Here is a 26984-nt window from a genome sequence, read left to right as displayed (position 1 = left end):
GTAATTCTTGAACTGAAGCTGGTTTGTAGTTGATTAAGAACTTTACTCAACAGCATCTCCTTTTGACTCTTTCTCCATCTCTGCATTGCATTTTTTAAATGCTCTTCTTTGTTGCTCTTGCAGTTGAAACTAGCTTCTGATCACTCCTTACAAAGGCCTAGCTAGGCAGGTCTTTTCAAAATGTGTGTTTCATGGCTCGGTGTCAGATTGCAGTGTGAATATTAACCTTTTCATAAATTACAGACTTTATCAAATAATACCATCAGCGTGCTTTCCTAGTTGAGTCACTTGTAAGTGGTTTTTTTTTTGGTACATCATAGTACATTCAATGAATTTTTAGAAGGCAAAAACTGATAAATAGTACTTACAGTATTGGTATGATCATTAACGTGTTGGAGGAAAACTTTTGTTGACATTTCATTTGAATGACTGCTTTCAAAATACGTATTTTCTGCATCCCCTCTTGATGTAGGGAATGAATAAAGGTCCTAGACTGACCTGTAAAACAATTAGTATGATCCACAGCTCGTACGTAACTCTTATCAAATTTATAACCATGCGTTACAAAGTGCATGGTTTCTACTAGAATCCCAACAGTGGGAAGGTACAGGCCAGTAGTTCCTGAAACAAATCCAAATATAGAATCTTTTCTCTGAGGTTTTGTAAACATTTTACTTTACTACCCTGGCTAAGCTTGGAATCCTGTGACTACCAAGGAATTTGTCAGCTTTATCAGTGGTAACTATTTTCCAGACAACCATGCATTAGTCTCCTGGAGTCACTGCCTAAAGTGGAAATAAAATGTCTACACAGATCTTTAAGCCCCAGCTACTTCTGTGTTTGAGCTGAATCTTTATTTTTTTTTTTGTTTTGTTTTATCTGCATGCTCTTATTATGGGGTATATTCTTGGTGTATCTTGTCTGCACCGCTGTTGTTGGAAACTTCAGGACTCCTCCAGGAGAGAGCTGGTCGGTGCCTTACCCACTGACTGCTGGTGCTAGGTCCTTGTCGTAAGGACTCATTGCCTAGCAAAGGCAAAATGCAGCCTTCTGATCGATACAGTGTTGGATCTTTACAGTGATGTACTAGTACTCAGCACAGCTTCATAAACAGTTTTTCTCACACACCTCTTGCTTAACTGTAGGTATCTGGAATGTGCAGAAGGACTGTAGAGAAGAATATTCAGGTTCTGTCTTTCAGTGCCCATTTAAAGTACGGAAATTCACAGCTGAGATTTGCAGAAGTGAAGGGTGTGACTCCAGGTCTTCTCAGCAGCTTAGGTGGTGAAATGCTATCCCCCAGTTGCAGATAACATGAAGCAATCCTGTGATGGAAATGCTAGACATGGATTGGAAGGAAAAGTATGCATGGGAGGCTTTCTGCTTGTCCTTACAGCGTTGGTAACATTTAATTTTTTGCTCTGAATTGATGTATCAGACACTTAAGGGTTGATATCACAGTCTGGCTGCAATTCATATTTTGCTACGTTTGTAATTTTGCTTTTATGACACTTTATGGCACTTTTTCCCTTTATGATGTTGAAAACCTGGTAAAGAGCCTTTATCTTCTACTTATAATAGGATGGTAGAACTTGATTGCCATTTGTTAAATTTGCATGAATGAATGAAGAGGTAGTATATGAGTTAACTGCATGAGCTGCTTTGGTCTGTTGCAGAGAAATCATACCCGAAAACAAAGCCTAAAGCATTTAAAGATGTTTCTGTGAAGTCAAATAACGCAGGAAGCAATGATGGGAGCGTAAGGGGTCCTGCCGATGAGTTTCGGTTCAGACTTTGTACGCACCCTGCAGTATATTGACATGTAATGGCTTCTGCTTTGATTGCATTTTGATTTTGGTGTTTGCTATTTCAGTTGCTGCTAAAGTGTTTCCTCTTATGGGAAAATTAAATGTATGCACAACATGCTTGCCAACTTGTGTGTTCTGGTTTGTCCTCAGACTTTGTTTCCAGGAAAAAATAAGACACTACCAGCCTTAGTTTTCAGTTAGCTTTCAAGATTGAAAATTAGTCAGCAATGTGCCCTTGCAGCCAAGAGGGCTAATGGTATCCTGGGCCGCATTAGGATTCCTGCTAATGCTGAATGATTTTCTTTGTTGCAGGTGGTATGGTCAAGAAAAGGACTACAATGTTCTAGTTATGGATCTTCTTGGTCCCAGCCTTGAAGACCTTTTCAACTTCTGTTCTCGCAGGTTTACGATGAAAACAGTACTTATGTTAGCAGACCAGGTATGTACAAATCTTACTGTCAGGAAGTTAAAAACCCTGAAGTATTTTGTGCAATGTGGTTCTTTTAAAGTGGGTTAAATAATGTGTTATGCAGTGTCGTGTATAGCTAAGCCAACACTTGACCTATATAGGGATGGAGTAATGGTGGCTTCTGCGTCCTGTGGCCTACAAAACGAACGCAGGCCTGTAGTGGGAGGGCGGTGCAGATACCAGCTCCTTGATGCTCAGATCCAACAAGTGCAACTTTATTAAAGTATCGAGACTAATACGGGTGGATTAACTCCCAATATCAGCCATGGGTGTGGTGTTAGAAGGTCTGAAGCAATCTCCAGTTATGGTTGATCCGACTCAGTGGAAGCCTGTTACATGCTGGCCAGCTGCGGTGACAGGTGGGCAACGTGCAAGTCTACGGGTCTGTTCTTATCGAGTGTCACTATGTGCTCACAACCTCCTGTCACTTCTAGTACCAGACCGTGAGCTAATAAATACTGTTTTGGTGGTTGTGGTGCTTGAAGGCAGTTCTTAAAGCTGTTAATGGAGATGCCAGTGTGCCTCAAACTTAATCAAGGCCTCTAAAACTGAGGTTTCTTAAGTCTTTTTCTAGCAACTGATATTTTTTCAACTTGGTCATGAGAGTACAGCATTTGAAATGGCCAGCCATATGTATTTCTTGCTGTTCAATACATAGCTTGATTGTGCTGTATTCAGCTACTTGAAAGGCAGTAAGGGTTTCTCAAATTGAATTTTCAATGGTAGTTTAAATTTCATCTAATAGTACGTAACTGATGTCAGTACCAAGTTGTCACTTCGCCAGATGCTCGTAGAATCCCAGGCTCTTGGCCAAGGAAGCTCACGGCATTTGTATGGAGACAAGGTCAGCTGTCCCTATTCTCAGCTGCCTGGAGCGGTACACTTGCTCTAGAGAGCCATTTGCCTGCTCAGTCAGCTAGAGTCTGGGTGTTACAGCATCTCCAGGGAATCTGTATGGTTTTTGTGCAGTATTCCTTTGGATGATCAACACTAATTAGTTGTCATCTTGGAAAAATAGACAGGATGTATGATATCAGCGCACAGAACTGGCTTTTAGGGCATAGTCCAGTAGAACAGCTGTCAAGGTTGTGATGTTGCAACAATTCAGCTATTGCATGAAGAGTGTTTTAGTAGCTGGAAAGCTGTACCACATAAATGCATGGGCTGTGATCTCACGCACAGGAAGTTGCATGGTTGTATATGACGATACAGATGCGCCAGAGTTTCTCTGCGTCTGCATTGCTGACTGTTATTCCTGGATCATGGTAGCCTAGATATGACAGTATGGGCCACAATCAAGTTGTTACTTGCTCCGTGAAAACTGTTACCTGGAATAGTGATGCTTGATGAATGAATAACTAGGACAGGGGGAGGGAATGAGCTTTAAAATTGTCTTGTGGTAGGTATAGAAAACTTTTGTGTGAAGTAAGAAAAAGAAATTACTCTTTAATGGGACACTATAGTTAGAATATGGACTTGAATGTCTGGGAGAGTTTCAGGTATTTAATCTGCCGTTTCCTGACCAAGATTATGGAATCTTAACAGGTAAGAAAGATAAATTTATTTGAACAGCATAAAAAGACTTGGTTTTCATTAAGCAAATATATAAACTTCAGTTGCAGAGGAAGGTAACGCTAAAAATTTATGCTTTCATTGCAGGTTTAAGTGAATTGTATTGCTCTCATTGAGATCTTACCTGTTTTGTTGTTGTGCTTTTTTACAGATGATCAGTAGAATTGAATATGTGCACACAAAGAATTTTATACACAGAGACATTAAACCAGATAACTTCCTAATGGGTATTGGGCGTCACTGTAATAAGGTTAGTCTAATGCTCTTTGTTTAAAATCCAAAGGGAATGGCTATGTTACTTGATTCAAGCTGCACAGCCTTTTTAAAACTCATTGCTAAAGCTGATGTTTTGGATGCTAAACTGTGGTTCTTTGATGCGAGAACTTGGATTTCTCAGCGTTGGCTTCTAAATGCAGTGGCATACACATGTGGGTCTCTGACCCACCCTGTGAGATGCACTTGATTGCAAGATGATTTCTAGGCTTGCAACAAGATTATAAACTAACCCTAGAGGGTACTTGGGTGCTTTTCTCAATGATGGAGTTTTGTTATCGAGATGACTGTTGTAATAGCATTTTTTTTCCTCAATGATCAAGTCAAATCTTATCTTTGGCTTGGGGCTGACTTCCTGGGATGAAAAGAATTTGTGCCAGCGTGGGAGCTCCTGACCTGCCAGTCCTCAGGGCGTTAAATCTTGCAGTGACAGACTGGTGAAGAGAACTCTTCAGCCATCAGAAGCGTGGATATGACTAATAGCCAACATGTAGATCGATTGCCTTTATTTATAAATGAAATTATGCAAATATGTCGATGGAAAAGGGTTAAGTTGTAGAGTACTTGAATATGTTGTACAACAAAAAACTGCTCTCAATTTACTTTGTGGAAAAAAAGCAGGGCGGGGGGGCGGGCTGAGGTTGTTGCGCTTGTTTGGATGGGTAAATGTAGTCAGAAGTGCATGTTTCCTGTTGAAAACCTTAGATAGAAGAAAACCTTTTTTTTTTTATTTTTAGTTCTCTTGAGTGAAATATGCTTAATCCTGCAATTTGTATGTCGAGCTCGGGCAGACAGGCAGCATTGGCAATGCATTAAGCATGCTACTTAATAGAAATTAACTTCAGGACAAATGTACGTGATCAAGCTGTTTATTGGAAGCAAGATTCCCACTTATCGTCTCTATATGCCATCCGAGAATGTCTCATCTCTTTAGGCACTACTAGTATTTAAAATGTTTACCTTTGTTTGCCTGTATGAATGCCAACTTCAGGGCCATGAACATTAGAAGGGGAGAGCTTGAGTAACATCAGGTAACAGCTTGTCTGAAGAGGTGCAGTGCACTGAATGTTTAGATACAACCATTGTTGGAAAAGCTCGTAAGTCCAGCTGAAAGGCAGTCTTTATGTAATCCTGTTGCTGTTAAACTTTGCTTGTTCCCAAGTTTCATACTTCAACTCTGTAGAGCTCTATTTTTCTCTGCTGTGTCGAGCAGTTAGGCTCCTTAATTTTCTGGCATGACTTAGAGTATAACTTGAAAACTTTAATTTTTTTTCCTAGTTTTAGTTTCTGATTTCCAATTGTTCTTTTGGGGCCATTTTCCTGTACTTTTGCACAGTCATGCTAGGTTGGCATTGCTGCACTCCGTTTCATCTTGATGTGGATTAATGGCCTAGAAATTGCTGCTGTGCTTACTTTAGTGGAGGAACACATTAGATTTGCATCAGCTGAAATGAAAAACAAAATTGCCTGCAAACCATTATATTTTTTTCCCATTAGTAGACTAGTTAGGGAGCCATGCAATGATATGGTGGTAAACACTGTCTGCGGGCATGGGCTTCACTGCTGTGGCAGGGTTTGAGAGATTAGGGAGGTAGTTCTTGACAGCAGTGCAGACTGATAGGTTTACATGAGCAATACGAGGAAAGGGTTGCTTCAGTTTGGAACCAAGTGCTTTACCTAGGGAACACTTGCCATCATACAGTATTTACTTTGTTTCTTTTTATAACTAAGTGTAGTTTGGGGTTTTTTAGAGATTACTATACACAGTTTAAAGAAAATCAGCCGCAAAGACTAGAATAGCATGGTAATCTTGTTCCAGTAGCTTCCTGTCAGTTATATTTTTCAAAAAATTAAATTGATTTTTTTCAAATTTTAATTTGGTGATGGGGAGAAATTTTGCTCCCACCTTAAAAGATGAATTTTCAGCTCTGCTAGAAATAAGCCCTGCATGCTTATGAAAGTAAACTTTAAGGTGACTAAATGCCTTCTACCTCTTCCTTACTGAAGATTTACTTTTTCTAAATGTCTTTTGGGGGAAGGGCAGTTTGTGGAACCAAAGGATGCTTTTGTAAGCAAAACTCAATTTCCTTTTTTAATAGAGCCAAATGTCACCATTGCTATCCCTGTTCAAGGCAGTGCCATTTTGGAGTGGCTCACAGTTGAAATTTACCGTGTCACATCTTTCAAATTTTCTCCTTGAAAAAAAAAAAAAAATTAAAACCTAAAAATACAAACATACATAGTTTTTTGAAAACTACAGTGCTTGGTGGAAGAAGGATGGCATTTGGCTACCCTGTTCTTTCTCGAACGCCTCGGTGTTGCCTGTCTGCGCCAGCCATTGTTGCAATGTAAGCAATACTGTTTGATGCACTGCCACCCTCTATTGTTTGTTCAGTGTTTAGAATCTCCAGTGGGGAAGAGGAAAAGAAGCATGACTGTTAGTACTTCTCAGGACCCATCTTTCTCAGGATTAAACCAGGTCTGAACTGTCTCCTATTCCAACCTCAACCCCAAATTCATGTGCTTTATTTTTGTTTTTGTTTTTTTGTTTTTGGTTTTTTGTTTTGGTTTTTTGTTTTTTTTTTTTTTTCTGGAGAATGTAGACCTTGCAAAAGCACCTCTTATGTTGGCATTATTCAGACATACTTGGCAAACATGTAACATTACTAAGATGTTTCCCTGTGGCGCTTGTTTAAATTGTGGAATTATTTCTAAACTTGATATTAAAAAGGGCTAAATGTACATGCTTCATTTCAGATGCAGGTTTCATTTTTGTCCTTTAAAATTCAAAGGCAATCTATTGAATGTGTTGAAGGATAGACATGCCGCCCTAGTGAAATACCAGGGCTTCTGCGTAGGACTGTCTGCTTGCCTTCCCGTAGGATTCCTGCAGTGTCTTTGAATGCACGTGGAGAAGTTCTGTTATCGCTTCAGCCAGACTCCTCTTGCAGTTTTTGTTCAAAATCTTTCCAAATGTGTAACGAGGACTCTTTTATATTTTCATCCATTGTGCTTATAAAATGAAATTACTTCAACAAGCTGTGTCTTGGAGAAACACGAGTGTATCTTGTAGTGTTGAATTTAGTACTTCTGACTCTTGAAGAGAAGATGAATTGGAGAGAAATAAAGACATATGCCAGTTTGTAGCAGGACAGCTGGAAATTGCTGAACATGAATCATAGCTCAGGATTTTGGCCATAGAATCAGTCCGTAGCTTTCCACGACGATAGTCTTCATGTACTAAATCCCAGGCAGCTGGCTGTATGCAAGCTGACAGGCTTCTGTTGTCTGCTCCTGAAACTTTCTTATCAGTTGAGGCAGAGACTTTGATCTACTTTTCTAGTTGCTCTTGGCAAAAATCTTGCCCTACTTCTCCAGTTTCCTGCTGATCGTGCAACAAACAGAATTAAGGTGGTATGAGGTTATCTGTGGGAATACGCCTGTGTTCCTGCTGGCTGGCATCGGTACGTTCTGTGCTCATCCAAATCAGGCTATATCTTCCAACTTAACTCTTTGCAAGATGGACTCAGTCCTTTGCCTTCCACTCCTCTGGAATGGGAAATACAGAATGAGCCTAAGCTAGGGAACAGAGTAAACTTCCCCAGAGAAATCAGTGCTGTAAAATAATATCCAGTTACTTGACTAGCGTAAAACAGGTCTGTGTTGCTGAATTGATTCTTTTTTTTAAGAGGTTCTACCCATACGTCTTGAGAGAATGCAAAATTACCTTGTTTGGGTCTAATATTGAGAGGTCGTAGCAGCTGTGGAAGAGGCAGAGCATCATTTACTTTTGTAACTCTTTTGAAGAAAGTAGTCTTACCATGTTGGTGCTAAACAGGGCTAGACACCAGCTATTTTTGTAGAGGTACACTTCCAGTGTTAACTATTTTGATTCATGAACTGTGACTTTGTCCCTTCATGCCATTAATTAATGGCAAGATCCCCAGGATTACAGAAAGCACACTAAGACTTTAAATTGTTTAAAGTGTTTGTAACTAAATGCGCAGTGAAAATATTCTGACTGATTTGTATAGTGTTTGGTTTTCCCTCCTTCTCAAGGCATAGTATTTTGCTTAGACTAACGGGCAAAGGCCCTGCAAAAGTAGCTGTTGCAATCTATAGACCAGAGACTGTCATCAGATCAGAAAGCTTTAATCAGAAAATAAGGGATTGCATTTGAGCTCGGGCGTTGCTTCTAGAAAAGTTGCATTTGCAGTACAGTAATCACATAGAAGCTTTGTACCACCGGCTTTAGGAGTTTAGTAACAAAGTCACTGATGTGCTGGTAGCTGGAGAACATGTCTGTGCTCACCAAGTGAGTAACTACCTCTAGCGGTAGCTGTGGCGGGTGCAACGAAGGCGAGACCCCCGCTTTCCTGAGCTGCCTGACCGGTGCGGTTGTCTTACAGACTTGGTTTCACGTCCTCTTGCTCAAAGCACTCTGGGCTTTCAGGGTGACTTTCACTAGCACAGCAAATGTGGAACCACTGTGCCTTGTGTTTGCATATAAATTATGGCAAGACTTCAACGCAAGGTTATCTGCTCCGACATCAGCAGTTTAAGAGGTTTTTAGCTTTGTTTTTCCTGTCTGGGCTACTATAGTTAGAAAATCATCTTCACCCAGAATTCTAAAACATGCCTACCATGCAATTCAGAAACTTTCAGTCTTTCAGTATCTTTGATGCTTCCATGTCTAGTGTCACCTTATAGTTCGCAGCACTTCAGCGTGCCAGTGACCCTTTGTTTCAGTCTCGGATGCAGGTATACCCGCGTATCAATCTCCAGTACTTGTCTGCATTTAAAGCTGCATCTTCTGTTCTGGAATCACCTTTAAGGTGGTACTGGATAGGTTTTTACTGAGAATTTCTTGAACCTTGCCTTCTTTCCATCATCTCCTTCTCCCACCCAAGTTACTTTTGCAGTATTCGTTAATCTGTAGGGGTTGTAGTCCCTGATCCTGTAGCGTTAATCCAGCGTTGGAATCAGGAGCTCAGCCTGATGATTTGTAGCTCGAAGACTGATTGCTAGAATTCGAAACGTTCCTTACGTAGCTCTGCCTCAGCTTTTTTTGCCTAGTCCTGAAATCTTGTCGCAAGAAGGTACAGTCTGTATTAACCTTTGTAGATAGACTGGCTGCTAGCACACTAATTAGCACGCACTCAGTTGTTGCTAAATACAAAATGACTGGGCAAGCTTGGTTATTAGAAACCTAAATTGGATTCCATGCACTAGGCTCTGGCTTCCTGGCTGTATTAATATCATCAGCAAGTGTGTCATGCTGCTGTGAATAGTGTACGGGTAGTCTTAAAATGAGCACATGATTGAAAGCAAGATGTCTTGTTTGCTCTTGAAGGTTTTGGCCTTATGCTCTGCAGAATGGCCAGTGTTCTTTGAGACACAGGAGAATGCAGGATGTGCATCACTTGCATTAAGCTGCTGAGCTGCCATTAACTATCTGTATGTGTAAACTGCTCCAGTGTGAGTGGGTTTTGTGAAGCGTGCTTTCGCACATATTAGTTTCCTTCCTAAATTGTGCACTGTAGTTATCGAGCTAATGTGATACAAACTACAATAGTGACATAAAATAGTTGTAGAACTAAGCTACAGATGCTGAGTAGCACAATCTAAGATATTCTACTGGATTGAGAAAAGGCTTCAACTAATTCACTATTAAGTTTTTGAACTGGCTCGTTAAAGCTAGTTGCGACTGCACTGTTACTTTGCTTCCTCTTAACTGTAGGCTGTTACATTGTGTGGGTGTCTTAAAATGTAGCTAATGCCTAGTGAAAGAGGTTGGGGATTCCTTGCGTTGTACAGGAATATAATCTATTTTCATTTTTCTTTAAGTTATTCCTTATTGACTTTGGTTTGGCCAAAAAGTACCGGGACAACAGGACAAGGCAACACATACCATACAGAGAAGACAAAAATCTCACTGGCACAGCTCGATATGCCAGTATCAATGCACATCTTGGCATTGAGCAGAGGTGAGTTCAAGGAGATTATTGCCATGCTTTTGGAGGCTGCAAGATGATTTTATTTGTAAGCTTCTGAAGTGTCTGAACTAATTTTATGTGAATAAGTGTATATATCCCTTTGCAAGTGCTTTTCTTTTTGGCTGCCTATGCAAGGGTAAGGAAAAAAAATCCAAGCACCTAATTTGCTTCTTGCAGGTATGAGGGGGATGCTCTGCATACTGTTTTGGGGTTTTTTTTAAAGGATAAGCTGTGCTTTCATGTGGACCTGTCAGAGGACCTTCACAAATAAAACGGTGCACTTTCACGATTGTGTTGGTACCGGTTATGCCGCTGCTGATTGGCTTGAGATGCAATTCTGTAGCCAGAAAGGGTATTCTAAAGCTGGTGTCTGTGTCCTGTTTTCTCACTTCAAGTTAGTAAACTGTTGTTTATCCTTTTGCCTGCAAGCAAGAGTTAAGGATCTACTTCACTCACACTGTATTTTGCTTTCTGGTATACACATCCATGGTTGTGGCTCTGTTTGTATATATGTACACATGTATGTGTGTGTATATATGTTTGAGCTTTGCTTAATCAACAAACACACTTTTATCTGGATCAAAAGCATATTGCTCCTGCAGGATCCTAGCAGTGGTCCAGTGGAGACAGCACTTTAGGGTGTTTGGAAGTGCATGTTAGGTGCTCATGAGATACGAAGTGATGCCTCTCTTCTCTTCCTTACATGTATGCTGAGATATTGTAATGTATAAGTGTTGTAGTGTGGCTTTGCCACGTGATGCTGCGGATGCTTAGGCATAGTTAAAACTTCCATGAATGTCCGTGCCTCTGACCTTCCATGTAATCAAGATGGGAATGACAGAATTTCTAGTGGTCAGTTTCAACAGAACGTGTAACTTGCAAGTATTTGGTGCTTTAAAATGCTCCATGTTTCCTCTTTGCTTTGATTTCCTTAAGGTTCCTTAAGTGTATCTTATTGTCTGTCAGTGTCGTTATTTAAGCCTACTTGACATGTGGGTCAGGTAGGGTAGATGACAGGTGTCATTTCTGAAGTACATTTCGTAGAACCCAAGCTGTTTGTGTAAGGGAATAGTGGCGCTCGTACCTTACAGTGAAGGGAGGGAACTGCGAAGGACGATGGCTTTTGAGTTTAGTTGGAGGCCTTGTACAATCTCTGCTGGTACTGGGAATTCTAATATAATTAGAAATGTAGCTCGGTGCGTGCTAGAGGCTGTTAAACTGTCTAGATCAAGCCAACAGTGAGGCAAACAAATAATATATCCCTGTTTCAAGGGAAACCAGTCTTGAAATATTCTGCCATAAGCTTCAACTCTTAGTGCTGTATTTTAACTGTTACAGAACCTGTTTTCCCATATGTAATGACAGCTATTCTCGAGGAGCTGTTTGCAATGTTATCCATTTCTCGTTTTAGTAATGGAGAGTATTGTCCTGTTTTCCAAATCCTGAAAATCACTTTATCGGTATATGCTCCAATGTAATATATCCATTACAGATTTACAGAACTAAATGTTTTCTACTACAAAATCATGAAATTAAACATTAAAATAATGAACTGGATGGGGGATGGAAACTACTAATCCCTTTATCGCTTCTGAATTTACCACTGCCTTCTCAGAAAAAGTAATTTTATGTCATGGCCCCATACCAGTTCACAGAATCCTGTTGTGATTAAAATCTGCAGTTCTAATAGAATTAGCAAGTTTTGCAGGCTGGAGTTTGTGGTCTCAGTATCGCTTTTCACCCCTCTGTCTCTGACTGTGGTTTTGTGTTACAGCTGGGATGCCCTCCGAGCTAGCTGCTGTCCAGAGGAGGGAACCAATCTTCTCTTCCCTGACCCCTGGGCACAACGAGTGCTTTTTTGGCCTTGTGGTGAAATAGTTTAGGGAGCCAAGCTGATTTTCATCTGGGATAGCTCCCTGAGCTGGCTCCCCAAAGGATCAGAGAGCTGGAACAGGAGTTGAGGGGGTGACAGGCAGGCCATTCTGGTGGTTATTAGTGGTCATATTGGGTTGGCTATAGCATAAAGCATCACCTACTTCTTTCCTCTCATACCAAAATCTGGAGGTAGATCAGTCCAGGTTCTTACAGATTGTTTTCCCTTCAAGGGAGCTGTTTTACCCTCACCCATATGTATGTTCCTGTTTGCAATACTGAGCGCAGCCTTTTGCTCCCTTGTGGGGGTAGTAGGTGCGTAGTCTTTCCTGCCACTGTTTAAATGCTTTTCTTCCAGATCTGTCTGGGTGGCAAAGCTGCAGCAATACCTGTCAGGTTCTCTTGATAAGGGAGCTGGGAGGAGAAAAACTAAGTTGTTTTTCTGTCTCATGTTAAATAGATGTCAGCTGCAGAGGGGCAGTCAGAGGAAAAATCTGATTCTACCACAGCTGGGAAGAGGCAGCTTTGCCAAGAGGAAAAAAAAATTATGGAACATTTTTTCCACTTCAGTGAAGTGTACTAGCCTTAGTAATCATGAAAGCTGTGTAGCAAAGTGTGATGGTGTTCATGTGGCTGAAGTGTGGATCTGGAGCATGTGCAGTACAGAAAACATTTGAAGCCTTTTAGATGAGAGTTTGCGTGCAAGTTCTTAGTGAAGTCTATGGATGGATAACTTCGGAGTTCTCTAGCTGCCTTGAAACAGGCTTCTTGTGGGAAGAAGGCAGAGGCACCTCTCAGATTGATGCATGCACCTTTCTAAATGTTGCTTGTCTTTTAAAAAATCACAGAGATAGTTTAGGGGTTTTTACCAGAAGTGAAGAAAGGAGTTAGGCCCTTGTGGTTCTAGGTGTTCAGCATTGGTCCCAGACTGAGGCAAGGTTCAGGGAAAAATCTTCCTTAATGAAGCTAAGGCTAACGTCCTGTGTCTCTCTTACAATGCATCCTGTGGTTCCTACAGGTAAAACTTTGGTTTCTATCCAAGCTACTTAATTAAATGGGAAAGACTTTTAATGTTTCATTTTTTATTTTTCAAAGTTTTTGTTTCCCAAATTATTCTAATGTAACTGCAGATGGAAACTTGCCACACACAATACCTACTGACTATTCCTTGCTTGCAAAATGAATAGGATCTCCTTCCTGCTCGCGAAGACTTGTTACGTGCCTGCCAGTGAAATCCTGAACACCTAGATGTCTTAGCTGTATTAGAAAGAGACCTTCCTTTGCATCAAAGCTTAGGTTTTATTCCTTAATTCTTTTTTTTTTTTTTTTTTAATTTTGGAATGCTTGCACTATTTAGAATAAAGGATGAAATGGCAAAATTTGTAATTTGTTGTGGTGTTCCTCTTTCTCCAGTCGTCGGGATGACATGGAGTCTCTAGGCTATGTATTGATGTACTTCAACAGAACCAGTCTGCCCTGGCAAGGATTAAAGGTAGGTTATGTTGCCTTCCCCCCTACCCCAGCCTATTTTTTTTCATGTTTGGGTATTGTGCTTCTGCCTGCTGGTCTGGAGAGGTGGTTGTATGTAATGTTTAGCTTCAGTTATACAAAGTGGCTTTTCCTGAGGCACGATATTTATAGAATCTAGAAGAAAGGTTCTTTCTGCTTCTTGTGCAGCAGGCAAAATGTGTATTGTTTAACTGTCTTAGAACTTATGCTAAACAATAGCTTATGTCATCTTTGCAAATTATTATTGTCCTGTTGTAGGCTGAGGCCCTTTTTGGGAAGCAGAAAATAACATTGTGACTTTTTGAATTGCTGTAGTAGAGCATGGAAATAATCTCTTGCCTAGCAAGTCCAGCTTTAGTGATATCTTCAGTCCGGTTTATGGCACAACTGAATTATTATTAGCTGCAACAGACTTGTTTCAAGTATTTTCATGTATGGTAGCCAAGTACAAGCATGGCAAATATTTCTGTTATAGACTTCAGTGCTTTGTTTTCATGTTTTAATTGTTTTTCTTCCTCCATCTGAGAGTTGTGTAACACAAATGGTGTTGCAGCTGCAAGTTTTCTAAAAAGGCAAGCAGCTTGTGAAACACTAGAACTCTTCAGCTGCAAATGAATGTAATGGCTGCTTACTGAAACACGCAGGCAGCCCTTGAATGGGGTGCTGAGTGGGAATTAATAGAACTTTGGCAAATGTAAATGCAAGTCTGCTCTGTTTAACGGGACAAAAGCAGCAGCTAAACTACATGAGCTGTGCCATGTGATGGAAGCATTAGACTGCGACAAATGGTATTAAACTGTGTCCAAATCTTAATACCAGATTGACCTTCATTCTCTTTGCAGTAAGTGTGTGGGACTTGGAGATTTCACATAAAATACTTATGGTTGACCAAAGGATTTTTGTCATTTTTTCTTGCTACTGTCCTTTTTAATCCAGTGTTGCACAATATCTCTTATATTGTGACCTACATGTTCCACAGGCTGCAACAAAGAAGCAAAAGTATGAAAAGATTAGTGAAAAGAAAATGTCCACTCCTGTTGAGGTTTTGTGTAAGGTAAGAGTTTCCAAATGATGTCATACTGCAAAATGGAAGTTCTTTTCTTTCTTGGTTTTTCTTTTTTTTTTTTTTTAAAACTACAGCCAATATATTAGTATCGAATGGCATTTGCTGCTGAATAATACTTCTCTGGCAGTCATGGGTGCCTTGTGTTGGGCCACCCAGCAAGACTGTGAATGTGTGTAACAGGGCAGGCATTTGCTGCTGTTTCTTGGCACAGTTCATGCCACCATCATTCCAGTTCTTGGTGACTGTCGGCTGTGCAAGCTCTCCAGCTCTCTTAGGTGAGGCTTGTTCATTTCTTCAGCTTCTACACTGAAAGTTCAATGTGTGCCGCCTTGGATATATAAAACCAAGGTAGAGCTGTATAGCTTGCCTGTATATACTTGTTTCTGCTTCTTCAAGATTGTTCATATTGTCTTCTCCATCTCAAATAGAGGCTGTAGTGGAATTGTATGAAAAGTGATCTTTAAAGCCATGTCACAGAATGATGTTCCTCCAATGCTGTCCTTTGGGTCTTAAGATTTGTCTTGAACTGTGGCAGCCACGTGCTTGTTAACAAAGGTCCTTGAGAACACGTGGTAGTTTTTGCACATCAAACAGCAGCACCAAGGACTGCACTTTCTAGTCGTGCACATTTATATACCCTTCCAGTCTGACAGCATCTTCCGAACTGCTGACTGTTATACCCTGTTTTCTTTCTTGTAGTACAGCACTATGCTGTATGCTATTACCTATTTACATGTAGGCTTTAATATAGTATGAAATGTATAAATATGTAAAGCAGGGAATCTTTGAAAGAGGTTTTCATGGCTTAAGTCTTCACACTTAATAGTGGTAACTGACCTTGCCTCTAATATGCTCAAGTAGATTATCAAGGAAACATGAGTGGAATCTTTTAAGAGTCAATTACTACTTATTTCAGAGACCTAGTTAATAAGAACGAGGTTTAATTAGGATGAACAAAGTGCTTTTAATATGTTGTATGTTGAAGGTTTTGGTAGCAGAGGACTTGTGATTGCAAAACATGCATCAGGTAACAATCCTGGGGAAGGAATGTGCACCTGGTAACTTGCTGATCAAATCCACTTTCTGAAATACAGAATAAATGAATAACTAGAGGCAAAGTGGAATTTACATTTATGAATCTTCAGCCAGCTTTTCTCTGCCATTATAGACAAATACAGCTTTTCTGCCTTCTTATAGGGTTGTTAGAAGCTTTTTGCTGCAAGCCATGGCTTGATTAACACTGTTGATTTACAGGGATTCCCTGCAGAATTTGCCATGTATCTGAACTACTGTCGTGGCCTGCGCTTTGAAGAGGCACCAGATTACATGTATCTGAGGCAATTATTCCGTATTCTTTTCAGGTCAGTCTCAAAGTGGAAACGTACAGAAATTTGTCAGTGCTTTACCAGTTGTAACTGCTCTGTGGGACTTAAGCTGCAGAGAGCTGCTCCGTATGTGTGTGGTGTGGGGAGTTCTTCTGGGACTTGCTTTCATTTCAGAGTTTGAAAAGCTGTTTAGAGGACCTGAAAAATATTGTTCAATGTTAAACATGAAGGAAAAAATTCTGATTTTTGCATTGCATGATCTGACCACTAATGCTAGAGGGTTGAGTCCATGCTTCAAGTTCTGTTGCAAGTAGCTTAAGAAATTGACGACCCCTCGGTAGAAGTGTTTGAAGCTTTGTATGTTTGGAGATTGGTGATGGCGCTAGCAGTGGTGCCCAGGAGATGGATTTCAATGGAGGGGAACAGTGCTGTTTCATTGAGCTTGTTAGAGAAACCAGAACATAAACTCAGCCTTGTGGAGTGAACAGCATCTGTCGAAAGAAGGGCTGGTACTGATCTCTCAAGAGTCTTCCTCCGGGTTTCTGGAATCCAAAGCAATTTTTATTTGATAATCTACAACACTGCAGTCTCTCCTTAAAACTATATATATCTAAAAAAAAAGCTGAGAACCCTGGTGCAGACAGATGGGTAAGCTGGGCTGTGAGGATGTGCCGCTGCTACAAATGCAGACTTTTCGTAAACAGTGAAGAAAATGCTGCTTGATGGTAGTTGGGCTGGCTTCAAGAATCCCTTTAAGTTATTAATACTTAGCATTTATATACCATTCACAATTTCCAAAGCAGCTTACAAAAAGAGTTAACCTCTAGTTCTGGGTTTTCAGCGAAGGCTTGGTATTAGCGATAAGGAAGTTAGGATGTGTTACAGTAAAGTATTTCACTCTTTTCTAGGACCTTGAACCACCAATATGACTACACATTTGACTGGACGATGTTAAAGCAGAAAGCAGCACAGCAGGCAGCCTCTTCCAGTGGGCAGGGGCAGCAGGCCCAAACCCCCACAGGCAAGCAAACTGACAAATCCAAGAGTAACATGAAAGGTTAGTAGCCAAGAACCAAGTGACGTTACAGGAAAAAAAATTACACTAATTTGGACAATGTCGGCAATTTAAGTGTTAGATCAAGGAGGTGGTTTAAAAATATATATTTGGCTGTTAATTTAAAAAGCAAAAACAAAAGACGTCCTTGGAGAATTTGACTACTAACTTTATACCAAAATGTCCTTGTTCTTCATATCATTTCTTCTGGGGATGTTGGGTCATTTTAACCACTGCATCTTTTGCTCCCGCATTAACCACTTTCCAAAAACAAGAAACTGACTTGGTGTTGGGAATGTGACATTTTTATTTATTTTTATTTATATATATATATTTTTATATATATATAAATATATAATACAATCCAAAATCCTAGACCTAACACTTCTTAAGGGATAATTCTCATTAACTAGGCAAGGATCTAGAGACTTTGGGTTCTACTCTGTTCCAGCTGGTATAGTGCTGTGGGTTTGCTTCTGTTCTGTATACCTCAAACACTGGAAACAGAAAATTGTGAATGATCTGGCTTCCTCCAGTGGGTTTACATTGAGACATTTGGTCCGGAGTTAAAGGAGAGGACCGGTGAGCCTAAAATGTCTTGCCTAAATCAAGGAGTAACCCCAGACTGCTGTGGACTGCCAAGTCACAATTTTCTGAAGTATTGGGATACTCTGGGGTGGGGCTTCAGGTTTCTTGACTATTTTTAATGTTTATTCTAGGTTATGGTTTCAAAGGGAAATGTTGTGAATTGTTCAAGATGTAATTGTGTAAAAACTGAAAAACTGAGTTCTGAAAAGGCACATATGATTTTTTTTTACACATTTTAGAAACTTTTTTTTTGTGAGCTAAATCTGCCAGTGTTAGTCTAGTAAGTCACTAAAATGAAACTACTGCAGCTGGTGACTATTCCAGCCAGTCTTGTAATGAAACTGGTTCCTCAAGATGAGCTGTGGATAAAATTGAAGTTAATGAGGTTGTTCGAGTGAGAATAGAGAAGCTAGGTTTAAGTTATGCACTGAGTTATTGCTAGTACTTGCTATTCTTCAGTACATTCTTGTCTTGCCTATCACTTTTATATGTATAAAATTATCTATTAAGCTAACATGGCAGACTTGGAAGTCAAAGAAATGCAGAAGTGTTTATTGTAAACTTATCAAAACAGTGTTTTTCATGTATTGTGGCAGCATTCAAACATTACCAGGTAGCTTTAGTCAAAATAGCTATCCAAAAATATAACACTTCATCCAGAAAAATGAAGTAAAATACCTACTGGTCTTCCCAAGACTCAGTCTGAAACAGTTTCTTGAAGAAAAAAGATTTCCATAGGATACCATTAAACGTCAGATTCTTTGTAGCATAAAGGGTCCAACTTGTTTTGCTGGAGCCGACGGGTGTTACAACACCAAAGGCTGTAAACCAGTTCCTTCAGCTGGAACACCGGTAGGTAGCAGACTCGGTGATCAAGTACCCAAGCTTGGATCGCTTCCTGAAATACAGGAGCTCTGACTGGAGTTCAGAACCCACTACTGAACCCAGCCCACTGGTGGGGTGTGGAGAGGTTGGCTGTTAGAGCAGGAGGAAGTAATCTGGGCAAAAATGCAGATTCTTCACAACAGCTCATGCTTAAAGTGAAGGTCTTACAGGAGGTGATGATCTGTAAATGGACGCTGCCCTGAAAATCAAGTTGTATGCACTTGAAATGTTGTTTTGCTGGTGAAGTATTCTGAGATTTAATGTGCTACTCTCCTGGCTCAGGCAGTCTCTGACCAAGTGCTTTACCCTAAGTGAAGAAAAGGTCATTATAATGATTATCTGCCTCCACCTTCTTGCGATGATTTCATGACAGAGTGCAAAGCTGCAGCTGACTGACAGGCATGAGGAACAGGGAAGCCGTCCTGCAGTTGAACCTTATAGACCATTCCTGTTTCTTGATGGACATTCCTCATTGCACTGTCCTTTGGTAACGAGGCCCATCACTATAGCTATGGAGAAGCTGCTGGTTTTCTAGCAGAGTTTCATTGGCTCTTGCACGGAGTAACAGCCTTTTGGGGGAACGACTCCCTCCTCTCTCCTCCCCATCATGAAGAAAAGGCTTGTGACCTTTGCATCCATCAAGCTGTAATGTCAGCAAAGCATTAACGTAGCACTTGTCAAACATCTGAAGGCTTCCCCAGCTTCCTAAAATGGTTAGCTTAGTCTCTTCATCAAAGTAAAGAATCCAGATTTCTCAAATCCTACATGCCTTTTTGTGGGGGACGTTGCCTGTTAATGCAGATTTTTCTGAAACCAGCTAAGCTCAAGCAGGAGGCGGTATGGCTTGTATGTTGCTGTCACGTTGAAGATGAATGAAATAGCTGGATATTTTTTCCAGAGTTCAGTTAAATTGTCATGTAGTTGCCGTAGCAAAGCCTGTACTGAAGTGACTTAAAAGGCTTCATGGTATCAAATTATACCCCTCTGGTAACCATAGCCAGTTTAACAAGAGTACTGGAAATAGCAATTTACAGGTTAAAATGCTTTATTGGTTTATGAGCTAAAATCTTACAGTATAATGTACAAAGAGCAAGTCCTATTGAAACTGTGCATCTGGGGAGGGTGGTGAAATCTTAATTCTTTCAAACGGTGTCCAGAGACTTACATGACGTAGATTGTTTGGACAGTGTGCTCATTTATAGATATTCCTGGCTGCCTTAACTCAGATCTGTGTTAAACCATCTCGCTGAGTCCTATAGGTTATTCAAGCTGAATATTCTATTTGGTTCCAGGGTAGCCTGTTCTGTCAATGGCCTTTTCTCTCTGCCCGCTGCTCCCCTCTCTGGAACCCTGTGCAGTGTCTTTAACAGCAAGATCAGCTGGTTTTGAAGTTGGGAGAGGTGATCTGTTTCAACAGACAGAGCTTCTCTGCTGACTCTGGGAAGTTTAGCTCCCATCTCTTGACAGTGCAGCAGTTGTTCAGGTGTGATTTGTAACAACGCTTACAGTCAGCTTCCCTCAGTCATAAAACTGACTCAAGCAGTCAATCTCCAGGGTAAAGTCTATCAGTTCCATTTGCGAGAGATGTTTTTAATTCACTTCAGTGTAGAGTTCTGTAAGCCTGTCAGCAGTCCCGTTAGCATTCACTGGACATCTATGGTCGTGGCAGTATTTCTCAGAACAGACTATTAGTTCACTACTTGAGATTTAGCCAATTGACAGCTAAATACTTTTCACTGCTTGTCTCTACAGCTACTTAATAGAGAAAAAGTTTGAACGCTTCTCAAGTAGAGGAGCTTCTCAGAGTATGGCAGTAGAGTTACGCTTCCCCCGTTGATCAGATCTGCAGCTATGGTAATAATAAAGCAATTTGAGTATCCCTCGTGTAGCGTAGAGATTATCTGAGTTTTGGGTAACACCCCAGAGGGACAAGGAGTGATGAATGTGCATGTTAGAGCTGGCCCTGTATATCGTGAAGATTGGTTAGAGAGATGCCAGCGTAAACTCTGCAGCATGTTCTTCATACTGGCAAAGTCTTGTGTGCTATATGAATGTCTCAACATCTCATTTGACAGCTGTGGCTGGGAACACTTCTGTGTAGTCTTAATAGGACTTGCAAGGGATGCTGTGGGTTGAACCCAGTTCCCTATTGCTCTCTGTAGAGTTGGGCATTCTCTTGCCCATAATACCTTGGATTTGAGGTATTCTAACAAAAAGGAGCATGTAATTTGTTAGCGTGTCCTTTGTCCTCGGGTTCAGGATCCTATTTTCATTTGAAACATCCAGGCTTCTAAAGCAATGAGTTGAGCTGTTTCTTTCCACACTGGGAGCACACGCCTCCTTTGTTGACTTAGTTTTGGCTGCTTTGATGGAGAAAGTGGTTCAAATGATGAATCAATGTTCACTGCTGAACACACTAAATGGAAAAACAGTGTAACTTTTGGTTGTATGCATCAAGTAAGGGTTATGGACAACTTGAGTTCCACTGGCATAAGGAATCACTGGGGTTTCTGTGAGAATTTGCACTCAAGTTGGAATGACTGCCTTAATTCTGGTGCAGGATTTTTTTTTTATTTTTTTAGAATTGCTAGTGCTGGATAAAGAGGCTTATCCTTCAGTGCATTAAGATCAGGTTCAAAGCAAGCTATTGTATATCTTCTAAATTACCTGTAGCCTATTCTGGAAGAGTTAAAGCTGTCTTCTGGGTACTATCCAGATACATTTTTGATCGAATGTCAGGCTATGTTTAAGACTTGTTTGCACTTGCTTCTCTCTGGATGACAGCACAAGCTATAGCTGAGGTCAGCTTTGTCTGTATTTCACTGTGAAGAGATTTCTGTTGCAAAAACTGAGCTGTTGCTCGGATGAATTCATGCGTCGACAGGATACCATGCTGTTTGGAGGGCATCCAGAACGGAAACTTGCTTGGCAAAGGAGTCTTTGGTTGAGACTACTGTTACCTCTTTAAAGCACAGTGCTACTACCTGAGTCACCAGAAATGAGTATATAAGCAGTCACGTGAAGAGAAGACTGGCTTAGCTTGCAGTAACTGGTTCTTTGAGATCTGCGTATGTATTCCTTTACTCTCCCTTTTCCACAATGTCTGAACTTGCCATTTGGAGTACTGAATTTTAAAAGAGTTGTTCTGGACACCCCACCGCCCCTGTCACATGAGTTGTTTCACTTGTCCTTCCAAGGACAGAGGGTACGCTGGGTTCCTAGTCACTGTCAGAGGTTCTCGCTTCTGTTCTGGTTGCCCCGATCGTTGTACATGTGAGCACGTAGTGAATACCAGTTACTGTAAGGTAAGTTATTCCTGGTCCTTTTCCTTCTGTCTGTGTGACGCTGCTGTACTGCATCTCTGAAGGGCACCACTGCAATCAGATGACAGTTTGACATTCAAGGATATAAACATGAGACATTGCAGACAAGTAGAAAACAATCCTATGAAATTACATCCCGCTTCCTAGCGGCAATGACACATCTTGTTTTCAGACAAGAAGTGACCTGTTGGTCAGAATTCCTGTTTGAGGAATGGGGCATCCAGCTGGTGCATAAGCCTGTTTGGCAGTGCAGCAGGAGGTGTGAGTGAGAGGTGTGTGTTTGAGCTAAAGGGTGGTGGCACATGCTGGTTAGCCTTGGAAATGGACACCAGGAACTCTGCAATTCTGAAACAGAGCAGCATTTTCCCCTTTGAATGACCATAACTGATGTTTAATTCTCCTGCTGTGAAGGCTGTTTCTCATTTTCATCCCGTATCAGTAAGTTGCCCTTGTGTTTATCTTGCAGGTTTCTGAGCATGGCGAGGATGGGACAAAGCAGAGCAGATCGGAGCAGGACTTGTCACTCCCCAAATCCTAGAAATTTTAGTTCATACGTACACTTGCCAGTGGCTGTGGGCAACCATTTACTTGGTGTAAAGAACTTAATATCAGTATAAACTGGCTCTGGGCAGTGTCAATGATGCTGCACTTTGAGTTGTAGCAGCTGTAATTGTGAATATTACTGAGATAGTGAAACATGGTGTCCAGTTTTCTATTGCATTTTTTCAAGTGGAAAAGTTAACTAATGGTTGACACACAAGTGGAGAAAATTGTGCATATGCCAATTTTTGTTACCTTTTTACTTTGAACTACACTGCTTATGAGATCTCATTGTTTTGGAAGAATGGCATGAACAGTCTTCGGCAACAGTTGTGATAATTGTAAATGCTCACAATTGTGCACTCTTTTCTGGTTATTCCTCCCTGGGTTTTGAAAGTTGTACACTTAAAACGTTCTTAAAGTTGTTGGCTTCTATGTGCAACATACCAAGCCAGCTGACATGGTAGTAACCAAAGATTCCAGTTTTTAAGCATATGAAAGACTCTGCCTGCTTACCTGTGCTAGAAATAACAGCATCTAAAGTGAAGACTTAAGAGAAACTTAGCGACTACTAGATAATCTTTAGGACTCTGCATTAACTCTATAATGTTCTTGGTATAAAAGGAAAAACAGCATATTTGTCACAAAATTTAGTTAACATCTTACAACTGAACCTGTATGTAAGTTGCTTAGATAAATGTAATCACTGTAAACATCTATATGATCTGGGATTTTGTTTTTATTTTGAAGCGGGAGCTTTTTTGTTTACAAGTTCATTAAAAACTAAAAACTGTTTCTGTAAGGAAATGAGATTTTTTTTAATTTGCCTTGTTAATTCAGTTTAAGAAATCTACATTACCCTGTTTTTAAACCAAGTTTCGAGGCCATTTGTTAAGCAAAAGAAGTCATATTTCCTTCTAAATCATTTTAGATTTAGTGTTGTAACTCTTCCTCATTTTGTTTTTAAATAAATTTTGTATTTTTTCCTTGAGGGGGAAGGGGCAGTCTTGCATTTTTGTAACTTGTTGTTTGAGACCAGCCCTCTCTACTAAGATTGGATTTTTTTTTTTTTAAATGAAATGGCATCTTTTGCAGACCCGGTATTGGCAGCCTCCGAGCGTTGCCATGTCATGCATTGGCTGGACTGACTTGTGATTGCTAGTTTTGAGAAAAAATTGAATGGAGTATTTGGATGGCTTTAAACCAAGGCATTTTCTTTCAAGTTCTTGTGAAGTGGATATGACCAGACTTACTCTTGTTCTCGGGGACAGCCTCACACCATGCAGAGTTCACATTGGTTACTGCCCCAGGCTGTCTTCCTTCTCACTCCTATTCTAGCCCAGCTGAAAGAAAGAAATACTTTTATTGCTGGTAATTCTTTAACAGTGTAATTTATTCCTTTATAGCATGTCAGAATAAATTAAAAAAATGTCTGAAAATGCTGCCAGATGCCTATTGTGTAAATGTTGTTTGTATGTTAGCTTTTTAGACAGTTTCCATGCATGTAGCAGAGTTCCTGCTCACAGTTCATATTTTTACTGTTGGAAAAGGTCTTTCATTTTGAAAACCATTTCTTCAAGATCACGATACTTACACTGTGCACTCTCTGTCATCACAGAGTGGTAATCCGGATCAAGGCCGCGCTCTGGTGCGGTCACTATGCATACTCTCTTTGCGAGAAGGATCTGCCCTGAGAGGATGTTAAACTTTAGCTGGAGAACATTGTGTGCTAATAAACGTTTGTATAGATAATCTGGGAGTACAGGGAGGCAAAAAGTCTGCTGGGCTCCAGAGCTATCAGTGCACGTTTGGAAACTTCTCTCCCGAGTCAGAGCAGTCTCTCTCTGTTACCTGAAGGCAGAAGAAGAAATGTAGCTCATTCTTCTGGCTAGGATGCTTTTCTAGACTCTAAGTGTTGCCCCATCGGAATAAGGATGCTTTATGAGCAATGCCTCATGAAAACTGGTATGTTTCTAAGAGCTGGTATCTAGAATACTGTGTGATGTCCTTGTATATGATTTCTGCTGTCTAGGCAATGCACCTGACAACACGCATTGGGAGAAGGGGAAGAAGCATCAATAAAATGCCTTCTTGGCAGCTGTTTTCAGAGTGGCTGCTTGGAATCGCTTTGGCACCACTTTTTTTGCTTTGACATGAGATATTTATTGAAAGTGGGAGGAAATCATTTGGTTTCAGGAGAAGAAATTATTTCCTCTGTCCATTAAATTTACTCATGACTTTGAGGAGGGTTGTCAAATTTTAGAAACGGAACTGCCCTTGATGAGCACCGTAAGCAAGAACAGTTCATATGCTTGGGGTGTCAAAGTGCATTGGTTTGTAGTTCTTGCAGCCGCCAGCCTTGTCCTGCGGAGGAGCACGGAGCCCGGTTAGTCTTTCAGACACGGTGTGTTACAGAGTTTGCTTCCGCACAGAAGCGTGAGCTTGAACTGTCAGCGGTGTCGTGCTGCTGTGCAGAAAACCAGCCTGCACCAGACATGCTGAACAGTGAACAAGGTGGCAACCTTCCTTAAAGAGATGCTGTGATACTGAACACTCATTTGCTGTGTAATCTATTTGGTTTGTAACAAAGACTTAAAAGTGAAAGCATTAAAAACTATGTGGATCTTGACTTCTGGTTGCAGCTCTGCAAAGGTTTTGTGTTGGGAGGCTTACTCTTACCTACTGTCATGATGCAAAGTCAAAAACTTCTGCAAGTGATCCCAGGCCCCTTACCAAGTAATTATCATTATAACAGAGGCCATAAAGCGCAAGAACTACAGCCTCGTGCTCCCTGGAAAGTGCTAGAATTCAGGTAATGGCATTAGCTGTGACCACGGGTTCTTAGTCATCCTACTAAGCTGTGTACGGGGTTTCAAAGCAATTTATTAACCTGGTAGCAACTGAGAGGCGTCCTAAGGACACCTTCTGAAGGATTGCTTAATTTGGAGCGTGGAGTGCTTGTATGTGCACCGTACTGCTTGATTACTTTCAACCTAGTGAAGCCATGCCTTGTTAAAGCAATGGAGAGCCTTTTTCTGCTCTCCCATGAGAGGCTCTGAAAGGAGGACAGACTGCGCTGCGCCTGGGTTACTGCAGCTCTCGCTGCCTTGCCTGCTGTGCTGCGTGGTGGTGGGTATTGGTAATAAGCGATGAATTCAAGGCCTGGCTGTGGCGAAAATGCTGTCAGTCTCTGAAAGCTAGATGGGTTTCTGGTAGGCGTGTCAAGCCTGTCTGTGTGTGCCATCCTAATTTTTTTTGCTGGTTTTTATTGAATTCTGTCTGTATGGGGGTTATTTTTCAAGCTTACGTGTCTGCTTGCTCTGCTGTTGCGTTGTTCTCCCTGTTCTCCGGTGCTTTTTCAGGTGTGTTGCTTACGACTTGCAGGAGCCGGCACGTGCCTCGCGTTGCGTGCCTTGCGTGCCGTGCCCCCCCCGACACGGGCCGCAGCGAGGCGCAGGGGCCTGGGTGGTAGCCGCGCTGCTGTGAGCAGGAGGCTGAGCTAGCTGCCTCCCTGCAGTCCCTGCCACTTGGGATTTTTCTGGGATCCCAAGTTGGCTTTTTGCATAAGGCTTTAATTTCTCTTGACAGCATTCTCCAATTTAGATTTGTTGCTTAGCCAGCTCCATGAGCCCCATCTGCTCCTTACTTAATCGCCGGGAACTCGTCATGATTTCCTGTCAGCTTGATGTCGCAATACAAGTTTATGAGCGCGGCAGGCTCCGGACAAAAACGAGAGGTGGGCTGGGAGGAAGAGCTGTCTGCTCCGAGCACGAGCGCCCCGGGAACGAGGCGAGGGCCGCCGCGGAGGAGGCGCCCGCGCTCCCAACGGGCCTGAGCGGAAGGACGGCGTTCGCGGCGTGTCCTGCGTGGAAACGGCTCTTTAATGTCATCCTTGTTATCCAGGGCGAAGCAGGAAGGGGAGGGTGGTACCGGGTCTGTATGCCCAGAACTGACAGTGGCTGGTGCGTGGGGCTCGAGGACGTTGGTCGTTCTCGGCTGCGTTAACGAAGCTTTTCAGAAGAGACCCAGGGCTCTGTTGGCCTTAGCCGTGCCGGGAAGGCGGTGTGTCAAGGGAAGGCCGCGTCCTTGTGTGTAACGGAACCACAGTGGGCTCAGCTGCTCTGCAAAGCTCAGTACTGAAGGTGTGAAATCTTTTAAGACGTTAACTTAAGATGCATCTTTTAAATTAAGATGCTTTTTGCATCATGTGAGGTATTCTTAGATGTGACTATTGCTCGTGCTGAACTCGGGTAGCTGGAAATCGGGGGGAGCTAGGCAGTGTTCTCACACCAGTGATTAGGTTTCCAAGTATTTTTGCCCATGAAATAACTGTGTAGGGGATGTAGCTCCTTTTTCAGAGAACAGCTCGGCACTTTGATATCGGGGCTGCTTCTGGAAGTACCTGAGCACGCTCGCTCCTAACTCTTCTGTTTTCCCTCCCCTCCGCAGGAGCCTTTTGTTCTGTTGATAATGTGGGCTGTTCTTTGTAAACACAGCTGGCCTTAACTTCATTTTTTCCCTCTCCGAGTTTGAAGGATGGCATCCATGTGCGTAGCTGGCGGAGAAGCCCCATCAGAGCTGCCGTGTGCAGCGCTCGTGTCCCAAAGAGCGGGCTCCTGGCTCCCTGCGCTGCTCCCTGCTCTCCACCACCCTGAAATAACAGTGAGCCTTGAGCTACTTTGCAGGTGACGGACTTTGACTTTT

At 41.5% G+C, this 26984-nt stretch overlaps 1 protein-coding gene across 4 annotated transcripts in view; it reads left to right on the top strand.

The window, feature by feature from the left end:
* The window catches only part of CSNK1A1 (casein kinase 1 alpha 1), a gene marked incomplete at its 3' end in the record, with an annotated part of 37246 nt that extends 12377 nt beyond the window's left edge, over positions 1–24869 (top strand). The window contains exons 3-11 of one of the 4 annotated variants that reach the window (XM_082324529.1): positions 2121–2247; positions 4001–4099; positions 6518–6601; positions 9970–10109; positions 13404–13482; positions 14479–14553; positions 15820–15926; positions 16799–16911; positions 22207–24869. In XM_082324529.1, coding sequence (XP_082180655.1) covers positions 2121–2247; positions 4001–4099; positions 6518–6601; positions 9970–10109; positions 13404–13482; positions 14479–14553; positions 15820–15926; positions 16799–16911; positions 22207–22214 — 832 coding nt within the window. Of the gene's footprint in view, positions 1–2120; positions 2248–4000; positions 4100–6517; positions 6602–9969; positions 10110–13403; positions 13483–14478; positions 14554–15819; positions 15927–16798; positions 16953–22206 lie in introns of those variants that run through there. The other 3 variants (XM_082324527.1, XM_082324530.1, XM_082324528.1) reach the window with 3 other exon arrangements.
* Between the last annotated feature and the right edge of the window lie 2115 nt (positions 24870–26984).

This window comes from Platalea leucorodia (genome assembly GCF_965183815.1).
Source record: "Platalea leucorodia genome assembly, chromosome: 11".
Lineage (NCBI taxonomy): Eukaryota > Metazoa > Chordata > Aves > Pelecaniformes > Threskiornithidae > Platalea > Platalea leucorodia.
The sequence above is the reverse complement of the archived record's forward strand: the minus strand, read 5'-3'. Positions and strand labels throughout refer to the sequence as shown.